Source organism: Cyanistes caeruleus, chromosome 16 (assembly GCF_971803275.1).
Source record: "Cyanistes caeruleus chromosome 16, bCyaCae1.hap1.1, whole genome shotgun sequence".
NCBI lineage: Eukaryota > Metazoa > Chordata > Aves > Passeriformes > Paridae > Cyanistes > Cyanistes caeruleus.
The window spans coordinates 3,666,095-3,690,630 of record NC_141716.1 but is presented as its reverse complement, the minus strand read 5'-3'; the positions used below and the strand labels follow the sequence as shown (position 1 = coordinate 3,690,630).

At 43.2% G+C, this 24,536-nt stretch overlaps 4 protein-coding genes and 1 long non-coding RNA gene across 12 annotated transcripts in view; 4 read left to right on the top strand and 1 right to left on the bottom strand.

Annotated features, from left to right (window-relative positions):
* The window catches only part of LOC111938045 (uncharacterized), a 207,498-nt gene extending 198,242 nt beyond the window's left edge, over nt 1-9,256 (top strand). For 5 of the 7 annotated variants that reach the window (XR_015276977.1, XR_015276976.1, XR_015276975.1 and 2 more), the window contains one exon: nt 4,913-6,792. Coding sequence is in view for 1 of the 7 variants with exons in the window: in XM_086852841.1 (XP_086708967.1) it covers nt 4,913-4,924 (12 nt within the window). In the remaining 6 variants the exon portion in view is untranslated. Of the gene's footprint in view, nt 1-4,912; nt 6,793-7,375 lie in introns of those variants that run through there. The other 2 variants (XR_015276978.1, XR_015276979.1) reach the window with 2 other exon arrangements.
* LOC111938039 (uncharacterized) lies at nt 4,805-10,789 on the bottom strand. Its single transcript, XR_015276981.1, has 3 exons — nt 9,653-10,789; nt 7,619-7,696; nt 4,805-7,522 (listed from the first exon to the last, which is right to left on the bottom strand). It is a non-coding gene; the product is annotated as an uncharacterized LOC111938039 (long non-coding RNA).
* Nucleotides 10,790-10,836: 47 nt separating this feature from the next.
* On the top strand, nt 10,837-16,587 carry PRELID3B (PRELI domain containing 3B). Of its 2 annotated transcripts, XR_015276973.1 has the most exons (7): nt 10,837-10,966; nt 11,575-11,743; nt 12,110-12,199; nt 12,580-12,650; nt 13,414-13,516; nt 14,189-15,650; nt 15,699-16,587. XR_015276973.1 is itself a non-coding variant. In XM_086852839.1 (6 exons), exons 1-6 carry the CDS (start codon nt 10,935-10,937, stop codon nt 14,306-14,308), a joined length of 585 nt encoding a protein of 194 aa, XP_086708965.1. In that variant the 5' UTR covers nt 10,837-10,934; the 3' UTR covers nt 14,309-16,587. The 2 variants fall into 2 exon arrangements, 1 of the variants encoding a protein (XP_086708965.1); XM_086852839.1 differs by having other exon boundaries at nt 14,189-16,587.
* A 3,046-nt stretch (nt 16,588-19,633) lies between these two features.
* On the top strand, nt 19,634-20,606 carry LOC147650133 (uncharacterized; the record flags this gene model as incomplete). The annotated part of the gene is made up of 1 exon (XM_086852973.1): nt 19,634-20,606. A coding segment is annotated over one exon (879 nt), but the record flags the coding sequence as incomplete, so codon positions are not given.
* Nucleotides 20,607-22,839: 2,233 nt separating this feature from the next.
* Nucleotides 22,840-24,054, top strand: ATP5F1E (ATP synthase F1 subunit epsilon). The gene is made up of 3 exons (XM_086852844.1): nt 22,840-22,986; nt 23,142-23,268; nt 23,898-24,054. The coding sequence occupies exons 1-2, from the start codon at nt 22,955-22,957 to the stop codon at nt 23,263-23,265; spliced, it is 156 nt and encodes a 51-aa protein (XP_086708970.1). The 5' UTR covers nt 22,840-22,954; the 3' UTR covers nt 23,266-23,268; nt 23,898-24,054.
* Nucleotides 24,055-24,536: the final 482 nt, after the last annotated feature.

Below are 24,536 nucleotides of genomic sequence, written 5' to 3'. Positions count from 1 at the left end.
TGACAGGTGTCTTCTTATTTAGCTGTGTCTCAATTCCACTCTTATGTTATCTTTGAATAATGTTGAGTTCCCCTGACAAACAATATTTTGTGAGAGCTGCCAGCTAAATTTCAAGTTATAACAATTAAGTTGCAGTTGCACATTGCTTGTATCTGTGTCATACTTTTATCTAACAGACAGATTTTCACTAGGAGAAGAGGTGCTATATATGAATATATATGTGAACACTGAGTTTAGGATGCACTGCAGGGAACAGGAGCTCTTCAACCCCTGGGGGTGCCCTGGTGGTGTCCCCTGTGCCCTGAGCTCATGTGGAGCACGAGTCACATCCACACCACAAAGCACCAGGGCAGGCTCGGATCTGGCACTTGGCCTCTCAGCCTGGGGTCTGAGGAGCTCTTCCACGCTCCACACAACACTCACCTGTTCCAGGAGTGCCCCAGGAGGGTTCCAGTCCTCATCACCTGCTTTAAGGCTGCAGTTCTTACCTTGAGAGCCTCATGCATGGATAACTGCAGGATAAAGACAGGGAGTGGTCACCTGAAAGAGCACTCCTGGCAGAGTGGAATTTATTATTGCACTGGACTTGGATTTCAGTTGTCTGTCATGGTGAGAGGTATTTCTGTCCCTCTCTCCTTTGGGTCTCATGGAGCTTTGCTTTTATCTGTTGTCAAGGAAACACCAGGGTTTTTCCCCCCTTGCTCATTAATGTCTGCATTTTTGTTTCCATAGCTACAAAGGAACCTTAGTGTTTTAAAATAGCAGTAATTGGATTACCATGACTTTTTCAAATTTATTGACACCATTAATGGTTCTGATTTTCAAAAGCAGACACCGAAATTGTATCAGCAATTTTTCAGCTATTAACGTGTTATCTCCTTGTCCTGAAATCCTTGGTACATGCTCAGAAAAGCCTTCAGCATCCAGACTGCACTCACTGCAGCCAGACTCAGGCTCCATACATGGTGCTCTGAAATCACTGAAAATAGTAATAGTAATGCTCTTTACTTGGATTAGTTTCAATTTCTGATGGTCTCCTGCAAAGGAGTGCACAGGTTCTGTTGAGAACATGCTCGGTATTAGCATATTACAGATCCTTTGTGATTTGACCCCAGTAGAATAATCTGGAAGAATTTTTACAGCCAAGGATCTAGGCAACTCAGGATGTGGGAACATGGGAAAAGCACGAAGAATTGAGAGTACCAGCATTGTTAACAACTGGTATTACTTAGCAGGGACATAATTCATGTTTTAAGACAAAGAGCGACACTCCTACACTGTCTGTGGTTCTATGCACCCTCCTACCACCCTGAAATTGTTCCTGTGCTGCCTTCTAGCACTTTTCATTTACTTGTTACCATTGGCTATTTGAGGTGCTCAAAAAGCACCATAAATGCATCTTCTGTACCCCTACTCTTTCTTTCCTGCCCCTCCTGCCCTCAGCTGAGGACAGAAAGCAGCTGAATTCACTGTATGGATGTCCCAGCAGCGGTGTCACCACTCCTTGTGCTCAGCCCAGCCAGAGACACACAGCAGTGCCACCCTGGAACTGGAACTGGAATCAAATTAACCAGGAGGTTAATAAGAGGTGGGCAGAGAGAATGTCCAGATACCACCTATTGTTTTAGAAAAACAAGCTCAAGAGAGTCTCCAGTCTAAAATCTAGACATAGCAAAAAGGTGACTAAACACAAATAAGTGTGAACAAGGAAGTCTCTTTAATTTAAAATATTAGTTTCTATTTTTCATAATGGATTTCTGTGCTCCTCGAGGCTCAGACATTCTATCACCATAGAAACAGTATCCTGTGTCTCTGAGGACCTGCTGTAGCTGTGTGCTGTTATGGAAACAGTCATCTGAACAGCTCCACTCATGTCTGTGTTTCAGTGATTGTGTTTGCAAAGATCTGTTGCTAAATTACCCTTTAAGGATTCATTTTAATAAAAACTAAGCCCCTGAAGTACATGGCAATTTCATAAACTCTTCAAGGCTTCTCCAAATTAAAAATACAGCAATGGAAAAAAGATATACATTAGAATTACCTTGCCCTTTCAATAATTACCAACCTCTCCTAATCCCTACCATCAGCAAAGGTTTGGGGAAAAGATGGGTCTGTCCTCCCCAGCAATCATTAATAAAACTACTTCAGGAAAGTAAATTTTGATGTCAAGTTCTGTGCAAGGACTCCTTCACACACCCATCCTATGTGGCAGCATGGCAATGAAATTCAAAAAAATAAGATGGTACAGGGAGAAAATGTGGCTCACATGACTGAACTGGGAATTCTCACATTTTAATTCCAGGTGAACCATTCTTTGTCTCAAAAAAGCCATCCAAGACAGATTTCGGAAAAGAGAACATGTGAGTTGGAAGCTCAACTCCCACTAATTTTTTCCTGGGAATTGAGTCCTTAGCTGATCCCAGAAAATTTCCTCAACATTTTCATATTTGTAACATCTGAGATACTACTACTTACATATTTCACTAGAGTTCTGTGGGCATGAGTATTTTGTATTTTCTTGAACAAAGCCATCAAACAACCAGGAACAACTGAAAGGTGCTGTTTGGGTTAATAGTCAGCTGTAAAGAGCTTCCTGCCTAATTACAGATTCTTCTATGTAGTTACTGCAACTTTAAACTGTAATTTCCCACTTTTTATCTTTTTTTTTTTACTTTAATTAAAATCATTTGCATCAAGAAGTTCCTTTCCAACCCAAACCATCCTAAGGTTATTTCCTATCTCTTTATTCCTACAGCAAATACTGGTTATTATGGCTTGTAAAGGGAACATTTCCTAACACTGAATATCTGAATATCTCTGATTACACTATCATTTTATAATGTTTAAAGAAATTACCCAAACATAATGAACTTGTGAGTATAATTCAAATACCTCCACTGAACTTCAGGGAAGCAGGAAAACAAAAGCTACTCAGAAATGTGTCAGTTTTGAAACCCAGGTCTTTTCTCCTCATGAGAGGGATGCAGTGATACCTCAGCAATATCATCATCATCATCATCATCATCATCATCATCAATTTTTTTTTCTTTAAAATATTTACAGATTCTTTAATCAGCAAGGTTTAAGATATGTGACACTCAAACACACATTTATAAAGGGAACAAACATTGATTTTGGAGTAGTGAAATAAGTAATGAAATAAATGAAATAAGTTTTAGTTGTTGCTGATACTGGATTGCCTCCAAGTTTTGTGATTAATGAAGCTTTGTGGAGGCTTTTTATTAATGTCATCATTTTCCTTAGAAGTCTCCTGGCCTACTGCTCCCCTCACGGATGGATCTGGCAGCACCAATCCCTGTGTGAGTCTGTCTGCTCAGGAGTGTCCAGCTGGTCACACAGTATTTGTTTTTCCTGTTCCTATGCTACTCATCCCACTGCACATTTGGGAGCTTCTGGCTTTGAAGACACATAGAATGCACATCTTGATTAAAAAGAAGGGCTGTGCTCTTCATCTTGCATTTTATAGGCTTTTATTTTTAATAATTACTGCTTTACAGTATTTTGTGTATTTCAGAGAGCTCCTGGATACTCAGAATTTTTCATCAGTAGAAAGGGTATATAAAAATTCCTCTTATTTCTGACCATCAAAACCAAACATTGACACTAAGAAGCTTTAACTCCATTTTTGCCATCATTAACCATGAACCTGCAGGATATCCTATTGAACCAGTGCACTAGAACTGATATTATTTACTTGTGCAGCAACTTGGAAGTGGTTCTCAAATGACTCATTTTAGAGAAGAACTAAATTGAGGTAGCTAGGTAGAAAGAGCTTTAATGTACACTATGCAAGTCCTAGATACAAAAAATTGCATTTTAAATGGTTTTGTGAGAAGAGTAGTCAAGGCTAAAACTACTTATTCCTTTTAAAAATATTTTTAACTTCAGTTTGTGGCTGTCTGTTTACATTTTGGACTCTATTCATGTAACAGAGAACACATATACATCCTCAGGAGATGGATCAGTCCAAGCTGACTTAATCATATTGGGATAAAATTGATGATTTCTCAGTGTATGGAATTTAACTTTTCCTTTTTTTATTTATACACGTAGCTTATTCCTTTCATTATTGCTGAAACATTAAGTTGCAGGCAGCTCCATTTCATTAAGTCTAGGCAGTACAGTGGTGAAAAAGCTGTTTTCTCCCAAAGGGCTCTCTAATTAATCATCACTAATGAAGCTGTGCCAATTAACAATGGTAGTGGAATGCCTAGGAGAGTCTGAGGGGTGAGTCTAGGCTGTGAGGATTTTACTTGCTGTCCTTCACAAGTGCAACACACCCAGGACTGGTCTGCAAATGGATTTTTAACAGCTCACATGTTTTTGTAATATTTACTAAATTCTTAGATCCTCTTCAAGTTATTGCATATATTTGACTCAAATGTTCTTGGTCTGTGTGTAGCAGGCTTGTACAGGCCTGTTAAATGTGTTTGGCTTTGGATCAGGACAGAATGTAGTGGAGTTCTTTTGCAGGATTTCCAAGATTATAAGTATTCCCACATATTCCTCTCACTTTCCTTAAGTGCTGTAATATTTCACAGTTAAGTACATTAAAAAGCCCCCATGGCCTGGAGTGTCAGACAGTGGTTACAGGAAATGCAGATTCAGGAATTTTATCAAGCTGGACACTGACAGTTTTGATCACACCATCTCATGGCCTTTGATTTTTCCTAAAAGGAATCTATGACTTTTACATTAGTGAGGATTTTATGGAGTCTGCTTACTTTACAGTTTAATATGTTTATTAGAGCATACCATAAAAGAAAATACTTTTGTCCCATCTGTGTATTAAGAGTATTCTGTTATTTTATTTGCATGGAAGATCCTGCATTATGTTTCCATCTTAAACTCTCCTATTTGATTAATATTTTTATTTCTTTTTCTTTTATAGTTTATCCCTTAAGCTGGATGAAATGAACTCATGAGAAACCTTCAGAAGGCTCTTTGGAAAAGAGAAATATTTTCAGTGAAGCTACAAACAAGAAACTACCACTGGCCAGATAAGATATTAAAAATTTTTAAATATCAGAGCGCCTCATCCCCAACCGGACAAGGATCATTTTCAGGTGCAGTTTTTGACTCCCATGCTCGCTGTTTTCCTGTGAATTGTCAGTCCTGTCCAAACACCAACATTTCTTCTCATTTTGGGTTGCGAATTCCCACTGTCAGGCACAGAGGAGAGGCTGGGACTGAGCCTTAAGCTGCTGCTCCTGTTAAAGATCCAAGGACTGGAGTCACAGAGGAGGTCTTGTGCTCTCAGTTGCAGAGACTGGATCCTCCCCCTGCATAACAAATACAATCCCAGCACTAAGGACAGCAGAAATACTCCTAAATCTAGGATCCACCTGTTCTCTGGCCCACAAAACTTTGAAGAATAATGATTTAATGGCTTTCCTTCAGCAGAGCTCTGTGGTTAGCCATGGGCACATGAAAGCCCACGTGCCTCAAGACTGTTTGGTTGATAATTGATCCAATCATTGTCTTGGTGACAGTGAGATGTCAGCACTGATGACAAAGTGGCCACTTCCATGCGGTACTTTGTGTATGACAAAGTGACAGCTTTTATTTCCAGGTTGTGATTTCTTTAAACCATGCCCAAAGATAGCTGATGGAGCACAAAATTTCTGAAACAAAGAGTTTGATATAAATTTTGGACACGGGAGCAAGGTCTGAAGACCATGAGTTATGTTTGTGGTTTAATACATAAATCTGACCATGACCTGTCGTCACTGGTTCTACAGGCTTTGCACTGAAAGTTGCACCAACATATGTTTGAGAATGTTTTTATAAGAACTGTTGTCATCTTTTGAAATACACAAGGATCACTGGGGAAGAAACATGATTATCTCCAAACAACACAAAATCATCAGCATTTTCAAAGTACTTTAAAATTTGTGGTTTTGTCTTTAATTGTGCTGTTACTGTGCTTGCTCATGAGTTGTGGGTGATAACATGTGATTATCATCTGCCTACTTGATCACATGCACATTTGTGATGCTTGCAAGAGCAAACATTATCTGGCTGGGATCTGTCACATTCTCAGAGATTCAGAGACTGTTTCCCAGACAACAGCACAGTCCCCTTCATCCACGAGCCGTGCACCACCGTGAACCTGCACTCAGTCTAACACCTGGTGGCAGCTGCTGCTCCCACTCCTGACACAGACAAGATGTTTGTAGAGCCATAATCCAACTGCCTGAACTCTGCAAGTCAAGGAAACTGCACAACTGAAATTAAAAAGTTAAAATGAGTCAAACAGCACCTACCTTATTACAAATTCTGAGTCAGTTTTTAAATTGAAACCAGACCACTCCTTGCCAAAAGCCATTTAAGGGCTGTTACCTGTTTAAGACCTCTGCTGCCAAACATCAAGCCAAGCACAGCTGTGTAAGGTGGTAAATCATTTCTCTGTGGTAATTTGAGTGTGTTAAAACAAAGGAGCCCAGAGGGCAGGTGGAAGAGTGAGTGTCAGAAGTAGCTCAGGCCAGCTGGGTGGGATCCTGTGCGCAGGGCGTTTACATTTTGGATGTTGTCAGGTGGGGGAGGAAGCTGATAAGAAAAAATAATTATTTGCATTCAAATTATATAAACAGTGCCAGAGCCTGGTTAGTGTAGGCAGTGTTAGACAGAGTGTTTCCCAACTGCAGGAGATGTATCACATGCTGGGTAAGGAAGGTATATGAGGCAACAGCACTCTGAAGGTGTGCAGCTCTAAGCCTCTTGGCACATTTTATGGCAGAAGAATAAAATAAAAAGGATCTGAAAATCAAATGTTTGTCCCAGATAATTCTATTAAAGATGCACATTTTTAATATTCCCTAACTTAAACTTTGCATTGTGAAGCAAAGATAATGTCTGGGTTTGAATTTATAGGGGGGAGGGGGCAGGATATTGGTGGGATTTGGGCAGGGTTCTTCAAGGTGTGCAGGGGTATTTGGGGAAGGGAGAGATATTAAATAGCAGGTAACAAAATCTCAGTCTCCCCTTGATGCTCTTGGCCCCAGTCAGCTAAAACTGTGCAGCTGTAGCAGCAGTGTAGCAGTATCACCAATCAGCAGTTCAAATCCCAAGCTGTCCTTCCACATCAGGTGGCCACAGGTTTCTAAAGATCTTATCACTAATTTGTTGTTTTTCAGTCATTAAGAATGACTTCAAATGTGAGTGGAATATTAAATGATTTTGCTTATTGATCCTGTGACACTCCATCCAAATATCCTTTAAGTTTGCAGAGGGGCTCTCTGGGGTGTGCCATTCCCTCTCTGGGTACCATGGGAGATCCAAGGTAGGATCTGATGGGAGATTTACCACCCTCTATATCACCTGTTCCACTTCTGACTGCAACTCTGCCTTTCAGGGCTTCTCCAAGAAAAAGCAAATCCATGGTCAAGATGAAGTGGCGATTCTTTTTCCAGCCAAAGACAGCTTTAAATTTTTTTAAGATATCCCTCACCTCCTGGTGAGAGCTTCCTCTTCCTGTGAATGATGTCCTTGGCTTTCCTCACTGTTCACATAAAGTACCAGTGAGTGCACAGGTGTACAGCAGGACATTTGCACTCTGAATTGTTCTCAGGTTTTTGGGTTTGGACATCTCTGTTACCTGAGACACTGGACTGGCTTTATTGAAATCACATCCCAGAGAGCTGTGCAGTGTAATTGTAGCTGTGGTAACCAATACCTGCAAAGGGAAGAAAAGCTACTTCATCACAGATGAGTACTTGTGCAAATAGAAATCTAAAAGACTGTTCTCACAGGGACACACAGGAAATGGAATACACAGACAACACATGAGACCCAGCACCCCCCTCTCGTGGTTTTCCCACACAGAAGACGGGAATCAATCCAAACTGATTTCTTAGTAATTATATAAACACCTGCAGCTCTTCTCTGAAAGCTGATATAGTTACTGGCATTTAATCTCTTCTTCACAGTGACAGGTATTAGCCTGAGGATAGAAAATGATAATCTGTAAAAATTTTTATTAGTATTTCCTAGGCAACTTGATGGCTATTTCTGGTGGAATATGGAAGACTAAGGGAAAGGAATTTGTTGGCTATTTCTATAAGCTCTTTTTTCTGCAAACTGAGGGAGGAAGTAAATACTACAGTACAGAAAACAAAACTTTCCTGGTCATCTGATAAAGTGCAGAAACAAAAACAGGCATTTGGTTGTCTTACACTGCTCTGTGTTGTAACTGAGTTGAACTGAATTGCATTATACAACCAGCAAGTCAGTGTTTGTCAGAGGGTGAAGAACAAATGCGCTGAACTGAGAGAACTGCTGCAGGTCTGGCTAAAGCCAAGCTGGTTCCAGTGGGTGTTTTGGGGCTGCACAACATTGGTCAAATCAGCCCAGATCAGTTGTTCTTGCTCTGCAGCACTAGCATGGCTTTCCTGACATTTTTTCATTTCATTTATGGCTCAGTGTGCAAACAGAAATTTAGCTGCCTTGTTTCTCACAGTGCTCATCCTGGCCACGTGAAGAGCTGTTCCAGAGCACCACGAGCAGCAGCCCCAGAACAGAAATAACTGTCCTCAGGTGGCCCCAGGGCCAGCCCACACAGCTCACACAGCCTGGGCAGAGCTGCAGAGCTCAGGGGCAGTTTGGCAGTGCAGCTCCCCTGCTTGAGGCTGTGAGGTTTATGGAGCTCAGGGCTCTCAAGTGCTGTTTGCTGCATTCTGGTCCTTTCCCTCTGCCCTGGGTCAAAGGAAGGCTACAGGTCTCAGGGGTGAGGCGTTTGGGACATCTATTCTGAAGAAGGAAGGGGAAGGACTTTGGGGTGGGAGGCCAGTTTGCTGCAGCAGTGGGGACGCCAGTGTTAGGACTCAACATCAGCAGTGAAACTCTTAATGCCTTGCAGAGGATGTAAAACTGGTAAAGAATGCTGGTTACTTCAATAAAAACACATTTTCAGGCAGCAGTTGCATTTGGCTGTTGTGAGCAAACAGCCCCTGAAGGACACATAGGAAGACTAAGGAATCTCATCATGGGTTTCCACAGGTTTTTATGTTCTCTTCTCTGTGTCCATCATCGTCCTCAGTGATCATTTTGGAACTGCTTGGGACTGGACAAACTTAACTGACAGAATGTTTTCTTTTATTTCAGTTATTAGACAAACACTGACAACATATAGGGGCAAAGATATTGTATTTCATGGTATTATATGTAAATAATTCTAAAGTTTAGGTTGTGCCACTTTTTATTCTGCAGTTACAAATGTGCATTTTATTTTCCTAAAGTCTGGCTGTATTATTTATAATTGTGTTATTTCTCTTACAAGGTTTATAAGTAGTTCCACACTTGATATCACTCAGATATAGAGATCTACTTTAACAAATCTCCTGTTAAAATAGCCTGAAGTTTACGTGAGCAAGAACTGCTGAAATCTAGCTCCTAATCTGCACCATATGTTAGCATATGCTTCCTTCTTGGAGATGACATTTTGCTTTGCTTCCAGTAGATAACATTTCTTTTTCAGAAAAATACCCTGAAGAGGCTACAGGCAGCCTGATGGATAAGGAATGGGTATCTGCTGCACTGTCCTTGCCATTTAAGGGACACCTCCTTCCACAGCTGTGTCACACTGAGAACCCTCAAAATGCTTTGCATTTTTAACATCCTTTGCAAAACTCACCAGTTGCAAAAATCGCTCGGTGGCTATTCAGACTACAATGGATTTAGAGCTGCCTCACAATCTTCCAGCAATGACTCTGTCCACTCTGGCAGATCAGCAGCGTGTTAACCATGCTCAGGAACAATCCATGAGGTCAAAGAGTCAGGGAAAATACAATCAAGACAGGTATGCCCAGCAAAAAATTATTCTCTTAACAGCTCTCATTTAAGTATTTGCTGCTGGCTGAACCTGGCATTTAGCATTAAATAGTAGCTTCTCTGTACCAGAGCTGCTGGATTTGATGTTGGGGATGCACAGGGGATGTTCACTGCCTGTGAGGCCTGGCACAGGACTGGGATTTCTGGCACGGCAGAGGGGCGCCAGCGATGGCACGGTGTGACAGAACCTGTTTCTGGGAAGTTTCCCTCTCCTGCTTTTCCACTGAGGCTATTTCTGTGCGGTTACGAGTGCACAGAGGTCACTTTGTGTGCATGAAACGCTACCCGGCTGTTTGACCAAAGCCCCGTTTTCACTGAACTCACGGCACTTTCCAATATTGTCGGGAATTTTAGAAGGAAGCGCTTGACGGCGCGCCAAGAAACGCATGTGGGTCTGTTTGGAGCCGTGCCCACTCCGTTATTACGGCCGTAAATCAGGCCGCGGATGAGCCGGGAGTCAGTCGGTGCCAGCTGCCGCGTCCCTGGCAGCGGTGCGGGTTATGAAACCCTTACGAAATCTCTTACAAAACCGGCCGGGCCGGGCCGCTGGCCCCGCGCCTGCCGCGCCTCACGCGCGTGACGTCACACCCCGCCTGCCGCTCTCCCTGCGCCCCCTGCCGGCCGAAGCGGGAAGGCCGCTGCGGTGTGACGTCACCGGGCACCTATGGCCGCGCTGACGTCATGGGACACCCGCGGCTCCGACCCCGCCGCGCCCGGCAAGGCGGCGAGGGGCGACGGGGCCGACCCGGGCCGTGCGAGCTCCGGCCTGACCGGAGCGCGGCTCACAGACCGCACCCGCCCGTGCTGGCGCGATGGGCGGCGGAGCCGGCGGTGCCACCCCCGGGTGCACCCTTCACCCGGGCCCGGGGGGTTCACGGGCCGCGCCCGCCCCAACCTCACCCTGAATGTCCCCGGTCGGGCACGGCCCCGGTCACGCGGTACGCGCCCCGTGACGTCAGCGCGGTGCCACGCGACGATTGGCGGGCGCTGCCCGCGCAGGCGCGCGCGGCCGGCGGCAGAGCCGGGCCCGCGGAACCGAGCGGCGGCGGCGGCCCCGGAGCGCGCCCGGGCCGGGCCCCGCAGCCATGAAGATCTGGACTTCGGAGCACGTGTTCGAGTAGGTGCCGGGCAGGGAGGCGGGCGGGCGGCGGCGGGGCCGGCCCCGGACGCGGGGGGCCTCCTCCGGCGGGCCGGGGGCTGCGGGGACTGCGCCGAGCCAGGGCCGCTCCCCGGGAGCTCGTCGCCGCAGCCTCGCTCCGGCGGTCGCGGCCTCTCGCCTCCCCTGACCTTCCCCCGGAGCCGGCGGGGCTGCGGAAGCTCGGCAGCGGCTGTAGCTGTGCGGGGCCAGCCCCGCTGTCGGCACCGAGCAGCGTCCTTGTGCTGCCCTCGCCCGCCCCGATCAGGCCCTCCGTGGTGTCGGGGCTCAAGTGCTCCGGAACACCTGTGTTAAAAATAATCTGAGGGGACTACTCGTTAGAGGGAAGTAGAAACTTAATAAATCACTCCGGTATTACGAACATCTGGATAAAGAGCACTCTTTTAGCATGGTGTCACAGGGAATACATTCTTATCCAGTTGCAATAGAACTCAGCACACCCAGTGAATCAGTGAATATTTGATTTTCATGTGCCACTGCTCGGTCGACGAAATAGTTTTTTTTCTCAAGGGGAGGATATAATCCTATTGAAAACTGTGCAACTTAATGTTGTGATTGTGTTTGGGCAGTCACCCCTGGGAAACCGTGATGACAGCTGCCATGAGGAAATACCCCAACCCCATGAACCCCAGCGTGGTGGGGGTCGATGTCCTGGACAGACACGTGGATCCCAGCGGGAAGCTGCACAGCCACAGGCTCCTGAGCACAGAGTGGGGAATCCCAGCCATTGTGAAATCGGTGGGTATTGTGTCACAGGCCAGAAAGGGACGCCGCAGGGAGGGGGAAGCTCCTGAGCCAGCTGTCGTAATAGATGTGCATTATTTCATAACTTTAATGGTTTAAACATTTAATGACTTAAGCATTTACGTATTGGGAAAGTGCAGCAGCAGCACACAGTGACCCTGGTAGCCAGCTCTTGATCTCAGACTGCTGCTGTCTGGAAAATGAGATCTATCTCAGCTGAATAGCTTTGTTTTAAGCTAAATCCTAATGGTGTTCTCTTGGTGTCTGTTCAATGCAGTAGCCACTGCTCGTGCATTTAAAGGCATGAAGAATTGCAGTGGGTTAGTGGAATTGATGCCATCTCTGTTTGCCTGTCCCCAGCTCATCGGCACCTGCAGGACAAGGACGTACGTGCAGGAGCATTCTGTTGTTGACCCTGTGAAAAAAACAATGGAACTTAAATCCTGTAATGTAAGTAGTTGTGTTTGTGCCACTGAAATGGATCACAGAGTATAACAGCACCTTGTACATATGAAAAGGAAAATCATCTTGAAAATAACATGAAAATTGTGTTAGAACAATGCAAGTTAAAGGTTTAAGTAATGTGGTAATAGTTGATCAGTTCTGTTTCTCAGGAAGGAGCTGCTTGGCTCTTGGAACTTGTCACTGCTGAAGCTGTGAACATACTGATGAACAGGAGGAGTTTTTTTGGGGGGGGTTGTGTTAAGAAAAAATGTTTTAAAGCCTCTTGGTGTATGTACACTGTGATTGTTTCCTAATCACATAAACTTTTGCTCTCTGTAGTCCTATGTTATTTGTATCAAGGAGTAATCCTGTCCTGTGTTCTACAGATTTCATTTACAAACCTCGTGTCAGTAGATGAGAGGCTTGTCTATAAACCACACCCTCATGAACCACACAAGTGAGTACCTCCCTGCTCTGAGATTGCCCACAGCTACTGGATTTTGCTTTGAAAATGTCCATGGTTTCCCTTGATCAGAAGATGAGGTTTACATTGACTGTCACTTCCTGCAGTGACATTGGTTCTGAGACTCACTGGAACACTTTGGGTCATGCTGTGCTGGAGTCCAGTTCAGGGTGTTCTGTCTGTAACTGAGTTCGTGCACATCTGCAAATTTCAGCTCCTTGATCCCTTTGTCACCCTGAGCACAGATCTGCACTAGAAAGCACATTTATGTGCCTTTAGCCTCTGATTTTGGAGGTTTGTGTTTTGGTGATTGCTTGGGGTTTTTAAGGCCACTTAGTGAGTCCATGCTGCTGGAAGTGGTGATAATTCTGAAGGATCATTCTAGGGATTCTAACGCTGGAGTTTTTTTTCTGTCATGACAGAAATGTTCAATCCCTATTGCTGAAGGGGATGTTTTAATATTGTTTTCCCTGTATACTGAAACTCCATATCTGCTGATTCCACTCTTAACATTTTACTGCTAAAGATGGAAATGGCTGGGAGCCACAAAGGGAGATTTGGACTTGCCAGGCACTCTTAGGCTTTATTTTATAAGTAGAAACATAAAGCAGTTACACAGTGTGGAAATGGGTTGAGTTTAGGGGCAGGAAGTTCTGTATTATAGAGCAAAGCTGATGAGGGAATGTACTTGTAGAGGAGGAGGGAGTTTCTTTTTTAAACAACTCAGAGTAATTCAGTTTCCTGCTCTCTGTTTCAGAACCATTCTGACACAAGAAGCAATAATATCTGTAAAAGGTGTCAGTCTCAGCAGTTACCTAGAAGGGCTAATGGCAAACACAATTTCTTCCAATGCTAAAAAAGTAAGTATGGCCTTTGTAAATGTGTGGTCACTGAATGTAAAAGAGAATAAAGATCTCTGTTTTACTTTTTGGCTTTATCAGCAGTCTCAGGAAGGGGTCACATAGTTCTGCTGCCTTTACTGTAGAGTCTGAATGCTCAGCATGCTGAACTTCCTCTTCTTTTTTCCTCTTGTGAATGGAGATAATAAATTGTTATTGGCAAAGGTCTCTGAATCTTCCTGGGAGAAAACATCTCCCCTCACTCAACAGTGTGGCACTGTCATTCTTTTGCTGCCCTCCTGATGCCATCTGTTCACTTTTGCTGTCAAAAAGGGATCTACATTCATACAGAAAGAGTTATGTAGGAACAATGAAACAGTATTTTAGTTGAGAGTCCGTTTTCTGGCAATTCAAAGATATCTGGAGTTCAGCCTCAAGAATGATAAAGCAGTCTGGATAAAAAGTCCTTTGTGGTTCATGATGTGAGAACTGCTGATATAAAGAATTGTTTTCATGAAATCAAAGGCAGAACGTGTTCCAGCAGTACTCCAGTTATTGAAATAACATCAGAGATACGTATTTCTGTTCCTTCCTCTTTCAACTAACTGTGTCTTTAGTCATTTTCAGTAAGAATTTAGCTGATTTACTTATTTGTTAAGCTTTAGACACTAATAAACTTTTCTTTAACTGTAGGGCCGTGAAGCATTGGAATGGGTAATTAAAAGACTGAATGCTGAAATTGAAGAGTTTGCAGCTTCAGCAAGAGGAACCATGAGGAATTCAATGGCAGCAGCAGCATTTGTAGAGAAATGATGATAGTTCTTAGATCTGTATCACTAACAAGGCTTAATGACCTGTAGCTTCTCTCCAGGCTTAAATACATGCATCCTTTCTTATTTAAAGGATGTGTGTATTAGGCATGTTATAAATTTAATCTGGAGAAAAGCTGAATCCTTACCAAGGCTGGGGCTCAAAGGCAATTTAATATATTGGGTCAGCTGGACCGAATTGCGGTTACAGATGAAGAAATAAATTTCTAAGTGTAGTTCCTGTATTTACATGAACTCTAACTTATGTTTGCAGGCATGAAATAGCCTCATTTAGTGGTGAGGCTGCATATGGTGGAGGACACTGGCATGTTAGGCTAACTTTTATTTTTGTGTGACTTACAGACTACCTCTTTTGGGACCAAGCCCAAAATTAAGCAGAATGGTTGTTCCAGCATTGCTCTTTTTGTTGATTTTTGGAAGTTGTGTGATACAACTTGGTTTTACAGAAAGCTTATTACTTAATGCTTGAAATATAAAAGAATGTTCAAAATATTTTTTGATAAGCTTTTTAACTTGACTGGTTGAACTAACACGGTACTCAAAATTATTTTTCAGTCACTATAGGTAAAACATCGAAGTGTCTCTTACCTACCTACCAAGACCTAAGTCCTGCTCCTAAATGCAACATTAATGAGCTGGGCATGCAGTACCTTAAAATCAAATTTTATCTTAAACATCTAAGTATAAGAAGTATAAGAAGTATCTCCATTTCTAAAAGCCCATTATATAAAGGTACAGTAAGCAAAGAGCCTTAAAATCTTGTAAGCTGCTACAGTAGCAGGTGTTCACTCCAAAGAACCAATTAAAGACTGAAAAACCTTTGTAAAGGTGGCTGAGGAGATACCTAAATATAAGAGGAAGTAGTATTTAACAATATTCTCATTAACTTGATCAGGTTCCAGAAATAACCTGCTCCATCCACTGGATATTGTGTTGTCCTTTACTTTGACAAGTGTTCTAAGTTCCAAGTCCCTTTACCCTTTGAACTTATTTGCTCATAGTACAAGGCCCTTTGCGTTCTCAAGGGTTTCACTTGGTGTTCTCCAGTCTCTGTTTCCTGGTACTCACTGCAGGTTCTTGGTACTGTTGCTGGTCATTTGCTGCAGGAACCGAAAGGTCAGCCCTGTGTGCCAGGCTCTGTTTATGTGTGTGTGCCAGGCTGTGTGTGTGTGTGTGCCAGGCTGTGTGTGTGTGTGTGCCAGGCTGTGTGTGTGTGTGTGTGTGTGTGTGTGTGTGTGTGTGTGTGTGTGTGTGTGTGTCAGGCTGTGTGTGTGTGCCAGGCTGTGTGTGTGTGTGTGTGTGTGTCAGGCTGTGTGTGTCAGGCTGTGTGCAAGCTGTGTGTGTGTGTGTCAGGCTGTGTGTGTGTGTGTCAGGCTGTGTGTGTGTGTGTGTGTGTGCCAGGCTCTGTGTGTGTGTGTCAGACTATGTGTGTGCCTGCTGCCAGTTGTCCTGGGCACCTCCCTGTTCCACCAGGCTCCTTCGATGTGAACAGAAAAACGCAAAGGCACAGCCCAGAAGTAGCTGATGGTGGTATTTTGGTGCCCAAGGTTTTTTTCTGGAATTTTGATTCTAAGTTTACAAGTGATTTCAAGACCCTCTTGGCCTTTATGAACTGTAATGTCACCCAGCCCAGCATACTTGATTTTGCATGCCATTTCTGTTCTATCAAATTGCCTATGAAGTAGCATCTGCTATATAGAGAACCAGAGCTTATTTTAACAAATGAGAACATTTCTGTAAGGTTTGTGCTGGGGGAAGAAAACAGAAATATAGATATATAACTTTTAAAAATTAACTATTCTAAATAGAATATTTTTCTAAACAGAAATTGTTTGAGACTACCTTACTAATTCAAGTCATTGAGGTTTGCCATACTTTTACAGGAGATTATTACAACTGAAATAACATTTCAATTTTAAAAGTGTGTGAAACTTCTGCAAAACTGTACCATTATTTCTGATAAAAATACTTAGCTGGAAACTCATTTTATATATTTGCTCAGCCATTAGCATAATTTGATATTCTAAAGTCAGTTTTTTCATTTCCAAATTTTTCTGCACTAAGGACTGCATAGTAGAACTCACAGTTTGGCCTTGCACTGAAAAAAAAACCTTTTAAGTTTTACAGGCATTCAACAACTTCTTGAAAGATAATAAATTTCTTTCTTCTATTTTATTTATATGCCTGCATTCTCATTCTGTCAGAGTATGGCTTTCTGTACGTGGCGCTTTTTAAATAAAATTTTGTTTCAATTCTGGCTAATTCCTTGAACTTTCTGGTCTGTGTTTTAGAACTATAAGGTGAGTAATCTAAAATGAGAGGGGTGAGGGTGAAGAAATCCCTGGAATGAGTGGCTTCTTTTCTTGAAATGCATATCCTAAAATGCACATTCACAGCTGCTTTTTTGCTTCTTAATAACTGCTTTTCTGCAAAATCTGGCTGTAACTCGCACCAAGATTTCACAGTTTGCTGTGGAGAATCCATCCTGTGGAAAGGTTTTCAATCTGCTTGGGCTGAGATTTGTGTTCAGATTCAGTGCAGGGAGTGTGGGTTGCTGTGGATGAATGCACCACACCACTGTGGGGAAGGAGGTGGGGAAGAGAAAGGCTACAGCTGGAGGAGCAGAACTGAAGGACCAGGAGGAAAGGAGAAATAAAGAAAAAAGGGAAGGGACACGGGAAGTGGAGGGGCAGAGGTGGAGGAATGTGATGTGAACAAATCGGTGCTGAGGATTGATGGATCCCTGCCCACCAATGGGTGTCAGCACCTGCTCAGCCACAACAGTGAACTTCAAGTGCCAGTCAGGGGTTTGCTTCAAAAAAAGCAGAAAAATTGTAACCACCATTTCCTACAACATTGCTGATCTGTCTCTTGTGGTCTGTACTTGCATTTATATTTCCAATAAATGTCATATATAGTAAACATGAGCACCCACTGTGTGATAACTGCAACATTGCCAATCTCCTGGCTCTGACAGCATTGGTTCAAAGGGAGGGTCAGAAACCTGTTGAGGTTCATGCCTTTGGAAGAACTGAAGAATGCTGATAAAGAGCTTGTGTGGAAGCAGTGAGTCACTGTAGAATCCTTCCATTTCTTAAAGTGGGGGTTGCTCTTTCTCTTGCACAGGACCTGTTAATTTCTATTTTAAATAACCCGATAGTTTTGCTTTACATGTTGCTGTAGAACTGAATTATTCTGCAGGTAAAGCTGCATGTTACAACTAAGCTGAACTAATTGCTTACCTTAGGAGGACCATGAGCACCAGCTGTGGACAAAATATCTTACATCATCATGCTATTTTGTTATAACCACATTTAAAAAGTAACAGAAGTTATTAAACACATGAAAAGAGGAAGTAATGCACAAGATTTTTAAAGCTTGAGTGTACCTGAATTGTGCTCTGCAGATCCTGCGTCCCTCCTCAGGCTATTTATGCCAGATGTTGTAGAATGGACAGCTGAGACTTGGATGGCACTGCAAAATTATTTTTACTTTGAATCCAGGTGTCCAAAAGTTAAAAATTAATGTCTTCATCTGCTTCATCAACTAGCCTTGAGAATACTGTCCTATAACAGGAAACAGCACAGAGCTGAATCTTAAGATAAAGATTAGAGCTGATTTCAGTGAGGTGTTTGCTGGCACTCTGGGCAGTGCTGTGCTCAGACAGGAGATTTACCAGGAGATGACCTGTATTGTCATCAGCATGGCATCATTTCCAGCGGCTGTGCAGCAGATTAGGGTCAGCAGCAGAGAGAACAGCAGAGCTTTACCAGCACAGCCCAGTATGGCTTACCCAGGCAGAGAAAGGAGGTAAATCCACAGCTACCCAAGGTAGGAAACGTTGTTACTGACCTCTGCATTTTGTACAAAGATGACTGTAATTCCACTTTTCTTGACAGTGTTATTTCTTAGGAAAAAGTGCAATATTTTATTATTTTAAATTAGGACAGAACTCAGTGAAAAGATGATGGAATTTATAGCCTGTTGGATGCCGGCTTTTTAGTTTAACTTGCCCTTTTTAAAAAATATTTGTTCTCCCCTGTAAAATGCACTTGAGAAACCTTTGAGATTAAAGATAGTGACAAAATTATAATGGGTTTAGATAGCAAGGGATTCTTAAGGGGTTAATTACTTTTATGTTTTATTAAAAATACAAGGCAGCAAGCAAACTTGTCACTTTATCATAAATTATGCATGTTTGGAAAAAGTAATTTGTTTTGCCTTTTGATCTATAAACATTGCGCTCTTGAAAGAATTGCAACCATGTTGCAACAGCTCTTAAATTACAGAAGCATTATCTCTAAATGTTAAATATATTCAAGAACTTTTGGGGATGTCATCAATGGTATATAAGCAGCTCTTTTTAGTGTGGGAATTTTTGCATTGTGCAAAATCCCCAGGATTTTAATGTTTGCATAGTGAGACACCATTCAAGTTCAGTGGCTGTTCAGCAGACACCTGCTTCACTTAAGAGGTGACCTGGGTGGGAGTTGCACCCATGGTGATTATGTTAAATCCATTACACACTCATCTGGCCATGGTTGTGTAAGAACATGGGCAAAGCTGGGGGGGCTTCACCTGCAGCTTCCTGTACCTGTATCTTGCACTTTCTTGCTCCAAAAAATGTGCTTGTGATGAGTGAAGAGCTTTTTGTGCCTTCCTGTGCCTGTCTGGAGAGGCAGCTGCAGGTTTGAGCGCTCTGAGCTTTGCGGCGCACTCTGGAGACGAGAGAAGGCAGCTGTGGATCAGCCTCTTGATCTACTCACACTATAATTAGATGCACCTTTTTGAACTGAAATTTAAGCTGTTCTGTTCCCTTTTTAATCACGTCTGCCTTCTATCACAACTTCTGTTTACAGTATTTTTATTAAACAATTCAAATTAGCACAAATAACAAAAATATTGTTATTCTATACTGGTTTTCTATCCAGAGGTATAATAGAAAGGTAACAAGATAAGACCTCTTTTTATCTGAATAACAGAATGAACTTAGCACATTGTTAGCTCCCAAATCCTGCACATGGTACACAGAAATATAAATCTGGTTGAACAAGGACAGACATGCCAGGAGAGAAAAATATCTGCAACTGTATGTGTGATTCTCTACCGGTCCCCGGAAAGGCACAATGTTCTCAATAATTCTTTGGGCTCCTATTACTGGAGTGTTTCTGCACCAAAAGAGAAACTACTAAAACACCAAGCACACAGTTTGAATCGTTATTGTCTGAAAAAATATTTTTGGGGTCATGCTGTCTTTTTGTTTTGGTGTGATAGAGATCTTTTGTTTAAAATACTCCTGATTTAACACCCATCATGTTGGGGATTTATTTGGCTTTTCAGTGTCATCTCTTCAACCTACCTGGACCTACTTGGTCTCACTTTTTTGGCCTCCCTGGACCCCTCCAGTGTCAAGACTTTAGCCTCCTTGGAACTCTTTAAAATCCCCTTTTCAGATTCATTGGATTTATCCAGTCTGAGCTCTTCATCCTCTGTGGAATTCTCCAGTCTCACTTCTTCATCCTCTCTGGATCTTTCAAGTCTCACGTCTTCATTCTCCTCAGACTTCTCCAGTACCTCCTCTTCAATTTCCTTAGAGCTCTCCAGTCTCACCTCTTCAGATTCCTGGGAGCGCTCCAGTTTCTCCTCTTCAGTTTCACTGGACCTATCAAGTCTCACTTCATCAGGCTCTCTGGATCAGTCTGGCGACAGTTCTTCAATCTCTTTAGATCTCTCAAGTGTCACCTCTCTATCCACAGATTTCTCCAGCCCTACTTCTTCACTCTCTCTAGATCTCTCCAGTCTCACTTCTTCATCCTCCACAGATGTTTCCAGTCTCGCCTCCTCAGCTTCCCTGGACTTTTCCTGTACAATCCCTCCATCTTCACCAGGTGTCTCCGAGTACAGCTCCTCCACCTCGTCAGAATCTCTAGACCTCACCGATTTTAATTATTTCATGTTTCAGCGCTCCTCTGGATTATCTTCTTCAACTCCTGAGGATGTTTCCAATCTCATCTCTACACCTTTTCTGGATGTCTCCAATATCAGCTTTCAAGATGCTTCTTCCCTCACTCCCTCAGTGTCTTTGGACATGTCCCTCACATCCTCAGTTCCCCCAGACCTGTCCACGCTCACATTTCTGGATGTTGCTAATCGCACCGCAGCAGCTTCTCTTGATCTCTGCATCTAACCCTCCTAACTTATCCCCTTCTCTCTGCAACCTCTCTCTGTCCTTCTAAATTTCTCTCCTTTACCTGCTCTCTCTTTTTTTTCTCTCTCTGAAAATTTTAACCTGAGGAAAGTTTAGGGTTTTACAAAATATCTCCTGGCATCTAAACTGGGCATGAGAACAGGTCATATAAATCTATAACGGTGCCTTGTAACAGCTGCATAAACATCAATATTTATTCTGGAATTTTTGTAGATCACAGTTTCCATCACTGATTGATATCCAGTCTGCCTCAGCAGACCTCTCCCAAAGGTTTAGCTTTTTCAGTTCATGCTGAATTTTTATCTATCAAGACCAACAAATAGTAAATAGAGCTAAATGTGTAAATAATTGCATCCAGATTCTATATCTCCATTATGGATTTATATCTGAGTTAATTTCAAAGAATTGCAGGCAGAGGCACTTCACAGGCAGGTACAGAGAGAGAAGGTGTGGTGGGAAAAGAAAATTGTGGAACAAAAAAGAGTGAGAAATGAGTTAGGGAGGGGAACCAGAGAAGCTGTGGGGCAGGAATACAGGAGCATGTAGCTCAAAAAAAATGCCCAGCTCAACTGGCATGATTTTTCTCTGCCAAGCCATCTATGTGGCCTGAGCTGCCCATGAGGCTTTAAATAATCTTAGTGCTAATCATTTTTATCTATCAAATCATCAGGTGTTCTCATTAAAGAAGCATTTGCATGTAACATCCCCTTTCTCAGTTGATGTAAGTACTGCAGTTACTTGTCTTACATCAAATGTGCTGCTTAGCACAGAGGGGCTTCCCAAAATCTTTGGTGCTGTCTTGTATCTTTTTGTTATCATTATCACTGGGGCTTCAAAACCAAATATATTTCCTTTAAATATCACTGGCACCTTTCTGTTCTAAAAGTGCAGAAACATGTTTGTCATAACAAATATTTTTTAATTTATTTAATTTATGCAAACTGGAAAGTTTTGCTCCAATATGCCACATCTGTCAAAAATTAGAATATGTTTGACACAAAAATAAAGAAGAAAACAAGTGCAAGTAAGTATTGTTTTCTGCCTCGTTTACACTAGTTATTTCTTTAAAATTAAGTAGGAACAATTGCAATATGTCTGTTTAAGAAATTAACCCAGAATTTTATAGGAGCAGAGTTGTTTAACAGTTAAAAAAATAAAAACAAAACAGATCAGTGGTCCAGATCTTATGATTGTATGCTGAAGACAGACTGACATATCTGGTGGACAGTTGTTCTTTTTGCTCTGGTGGCTCTTCCCTGAGTAAATTGTGTGGATTGTTAATTGCAATGGTTCTGGACTAAATGAGATCTCTAATAAAGCTGAAAATTATTCTGTTCTTTAAAAATGGTTTGACTTTGGATGAAAGGAAGTAAGCAAACAAAAGTGCAAGGATTTGTTAAAAAGTCAATATTTCATCTCCTTAAGTATTTTGTCGTAATTATTTAAATTAACATTAGGTTAGGACCAAATTGCTTACATATCAAACATGATTTGAATATTGTAATACTTTTTGCTTATGATATGTGCGAAATTGACTATTTTTTCTTTGTGTTGATAGTTTCTAATTTATTATGTTGTCTTTCATGGATTTGTTTAGAGCAAATGATTGAATTTCAGGTGTTTGTATCAACGTCCAAAGGAAACCTACGGCAAGGCACCGTGTCTGATGGGACAGAATTGTCACAGCTTAGCCACACACAGACCAGCTTCAAAATGAGCACAACCTGTTTAAAAAATCACTGTTTCCACATCCTTGTAATACGGGGTTTTTTTAGTGTCTTATCTCGAAAAAAAAACAAAAAGTGATGTTACAGAGGAGTAAGAACATATTTAGGTGCAAAACACACCCTTTCATCCACTTGCTTGGATGCTTAGATTACAACAGGATTACTGAGGAGGGAGTTAATGGTAACTAACACAAGTGCTCTATAACTAGCCATGAGCTTCACAGAAAACTTGGCCTTTAATTTATGTTCTTTACGTAATTGACCTCTAATGTATTTTCGGCAAATTACCAGCTCTGAACCACTGCACCGAGTCTCGTGGTTTTGGCAGCCAGGCAGGCCCCGGCAGGCCGGAGGCGGGCCCCTGCCATACCGGGAAGGGCACGCACCCTTCCCTCACGGAATTTGCCGGGCACAGCCGTGAGCAGCCCTGGCACAGCGCGGTGCGGCCATGGCCCCGCCCACTGCCCCTCACGGCCGCGGGGCCGCCCGGGCCGAGGGGAAGGGGCGGGGCAAGCCCGGGGCGCGGCAGGCGGAAAGGGCGGGAGCCGCGCGGCAGAACGGAGCGCTCTGATTGGTCACTGCTGGAGGCGCGCGCCCGTGAACGGCGGCGCGCGTGAGCGGTTCCCGCTCGCTGATTGGCCGGCAGGCACGTCCCTTGCGGCGCGCGCTGACCTTGCCGCGCGGAGCCGCAGCCATGGTGGCGTATTGGCGACAGGCCGGGCTCAGGTACTGCTGTCGCGACAAACCCGCGACAGGGCTGGGGCGAGGGGCTGGCGGGGCGGGGCTGCCAGGGAGCGCCTGGCGGGGTCACAGCGGCGCGGGGGGAACGCGGGTTTGGGGCCGGGCCCGGGTCTCACCGCCCTGTGTCCCCCCGGCCGCAGCTACATCCGCTACTCGCAGATCTGCGCCCAGGCTGTGCGGGCCGCCATGAAGCCGCAGTACAAAGCGGAGGCGGAGAAGGCAGCGGTGGCCACGGTGAAAACGGTGAAACCCAAAAAGGACTGAAATGTAAGCGGGTGGGGTGGGCTGAGTGCGTGGCTCGAGCTCTGTAGTGCAGGAGTGGCCTTAGCCATGGTCTGTAACTGCTGAGTCCATTAATCCCCAATATCTGGAGATAATCGGCTGGATTTCCAGGCATGGGAGTGGAGGGGATTGCGGCTGCTGTGGTGCGAACGTGTGCAGGTGTCTGTGGCCTGATTGCGTGTGAGGTGGGAAACAGCCTAATGCCATTAGTGAGGTGAGATGTTCTGTCTGCCAAGCCCCGCACTGAGCTCCTTGGGGTTTGGTCAGATTTTTTATGGGCTTCCACAGAACTGTGTGGGCTCTGTAGTGATGCTCACAGGTTTCTCTGTGGTATTCACATGTTTGATACTTGCTAAGCCAACAGATAGCCTCTTTGAACTGCTCCTTCCCCTGATCAGCAAATCCGTTGTATGGGTTTTCTGCTCTCTGTGAGACCAATGCTGCTTGTAACTTTATTTGTGCCAGTCCATACATCACAAGCAGCTGAAATAGTTTCTGTTCTGGATAGAACAACTTCTATAACTGATCTGAGATTAAATATTATTACCTTTTGTTTGAAGTGTACCTTGCACACATTTTTAAATCAAATAACTTGTATTTTTAATCTCTTGTAGGAGCTGATTTGTGGTGAATAACAGCAGACTGCAAAGCTGTAGGCAAGCTCAAGACTGCAGTGTAATGTCATCACATGAACTGTAGAACTTGACTCTGTACGTAAATTGACATTAATATATGTATACATTACATTAATAAATGTAATTTCTGAATGTGTGGACAGTGTTGTTCCTCTTGAAACAAAGTTTCTGTTCTGCAGAGACATTTATTTTTCAGTTTTGTTAAAATAAAAGACTGCCTTTAGTACAGTCTGGACATTTAGTAGCAACACTGTTATATTTTTAAGCCAAATCTCTTTTTGAGTTTCATGCTGATATTTCAGGTACATAAATGAGTGAGAGATTTGATTGTTTTTTAAAACTTTACCGCCTGCTACATTGTAATGATTACTTTGAAAAAAATCCTGGCTAAAATCTATATTGACAGAGAATATAGCATATAGTTTTGAAAACTGGAAGCAGGACAGTTGTGCCATGGATGTGCTGCTGGGGATCTAATCTCCAAGTCTGAGGCGGTGAATCAGGAATTGGGAGACCTGGTGTCATGTAAGAAATGGAGAAGGAAACAGTGGAATCTGATTTGTTTATCCTCATTAACACTGTCAAGACAGGGAGGAGGGGGAGAGGGACACACGTACC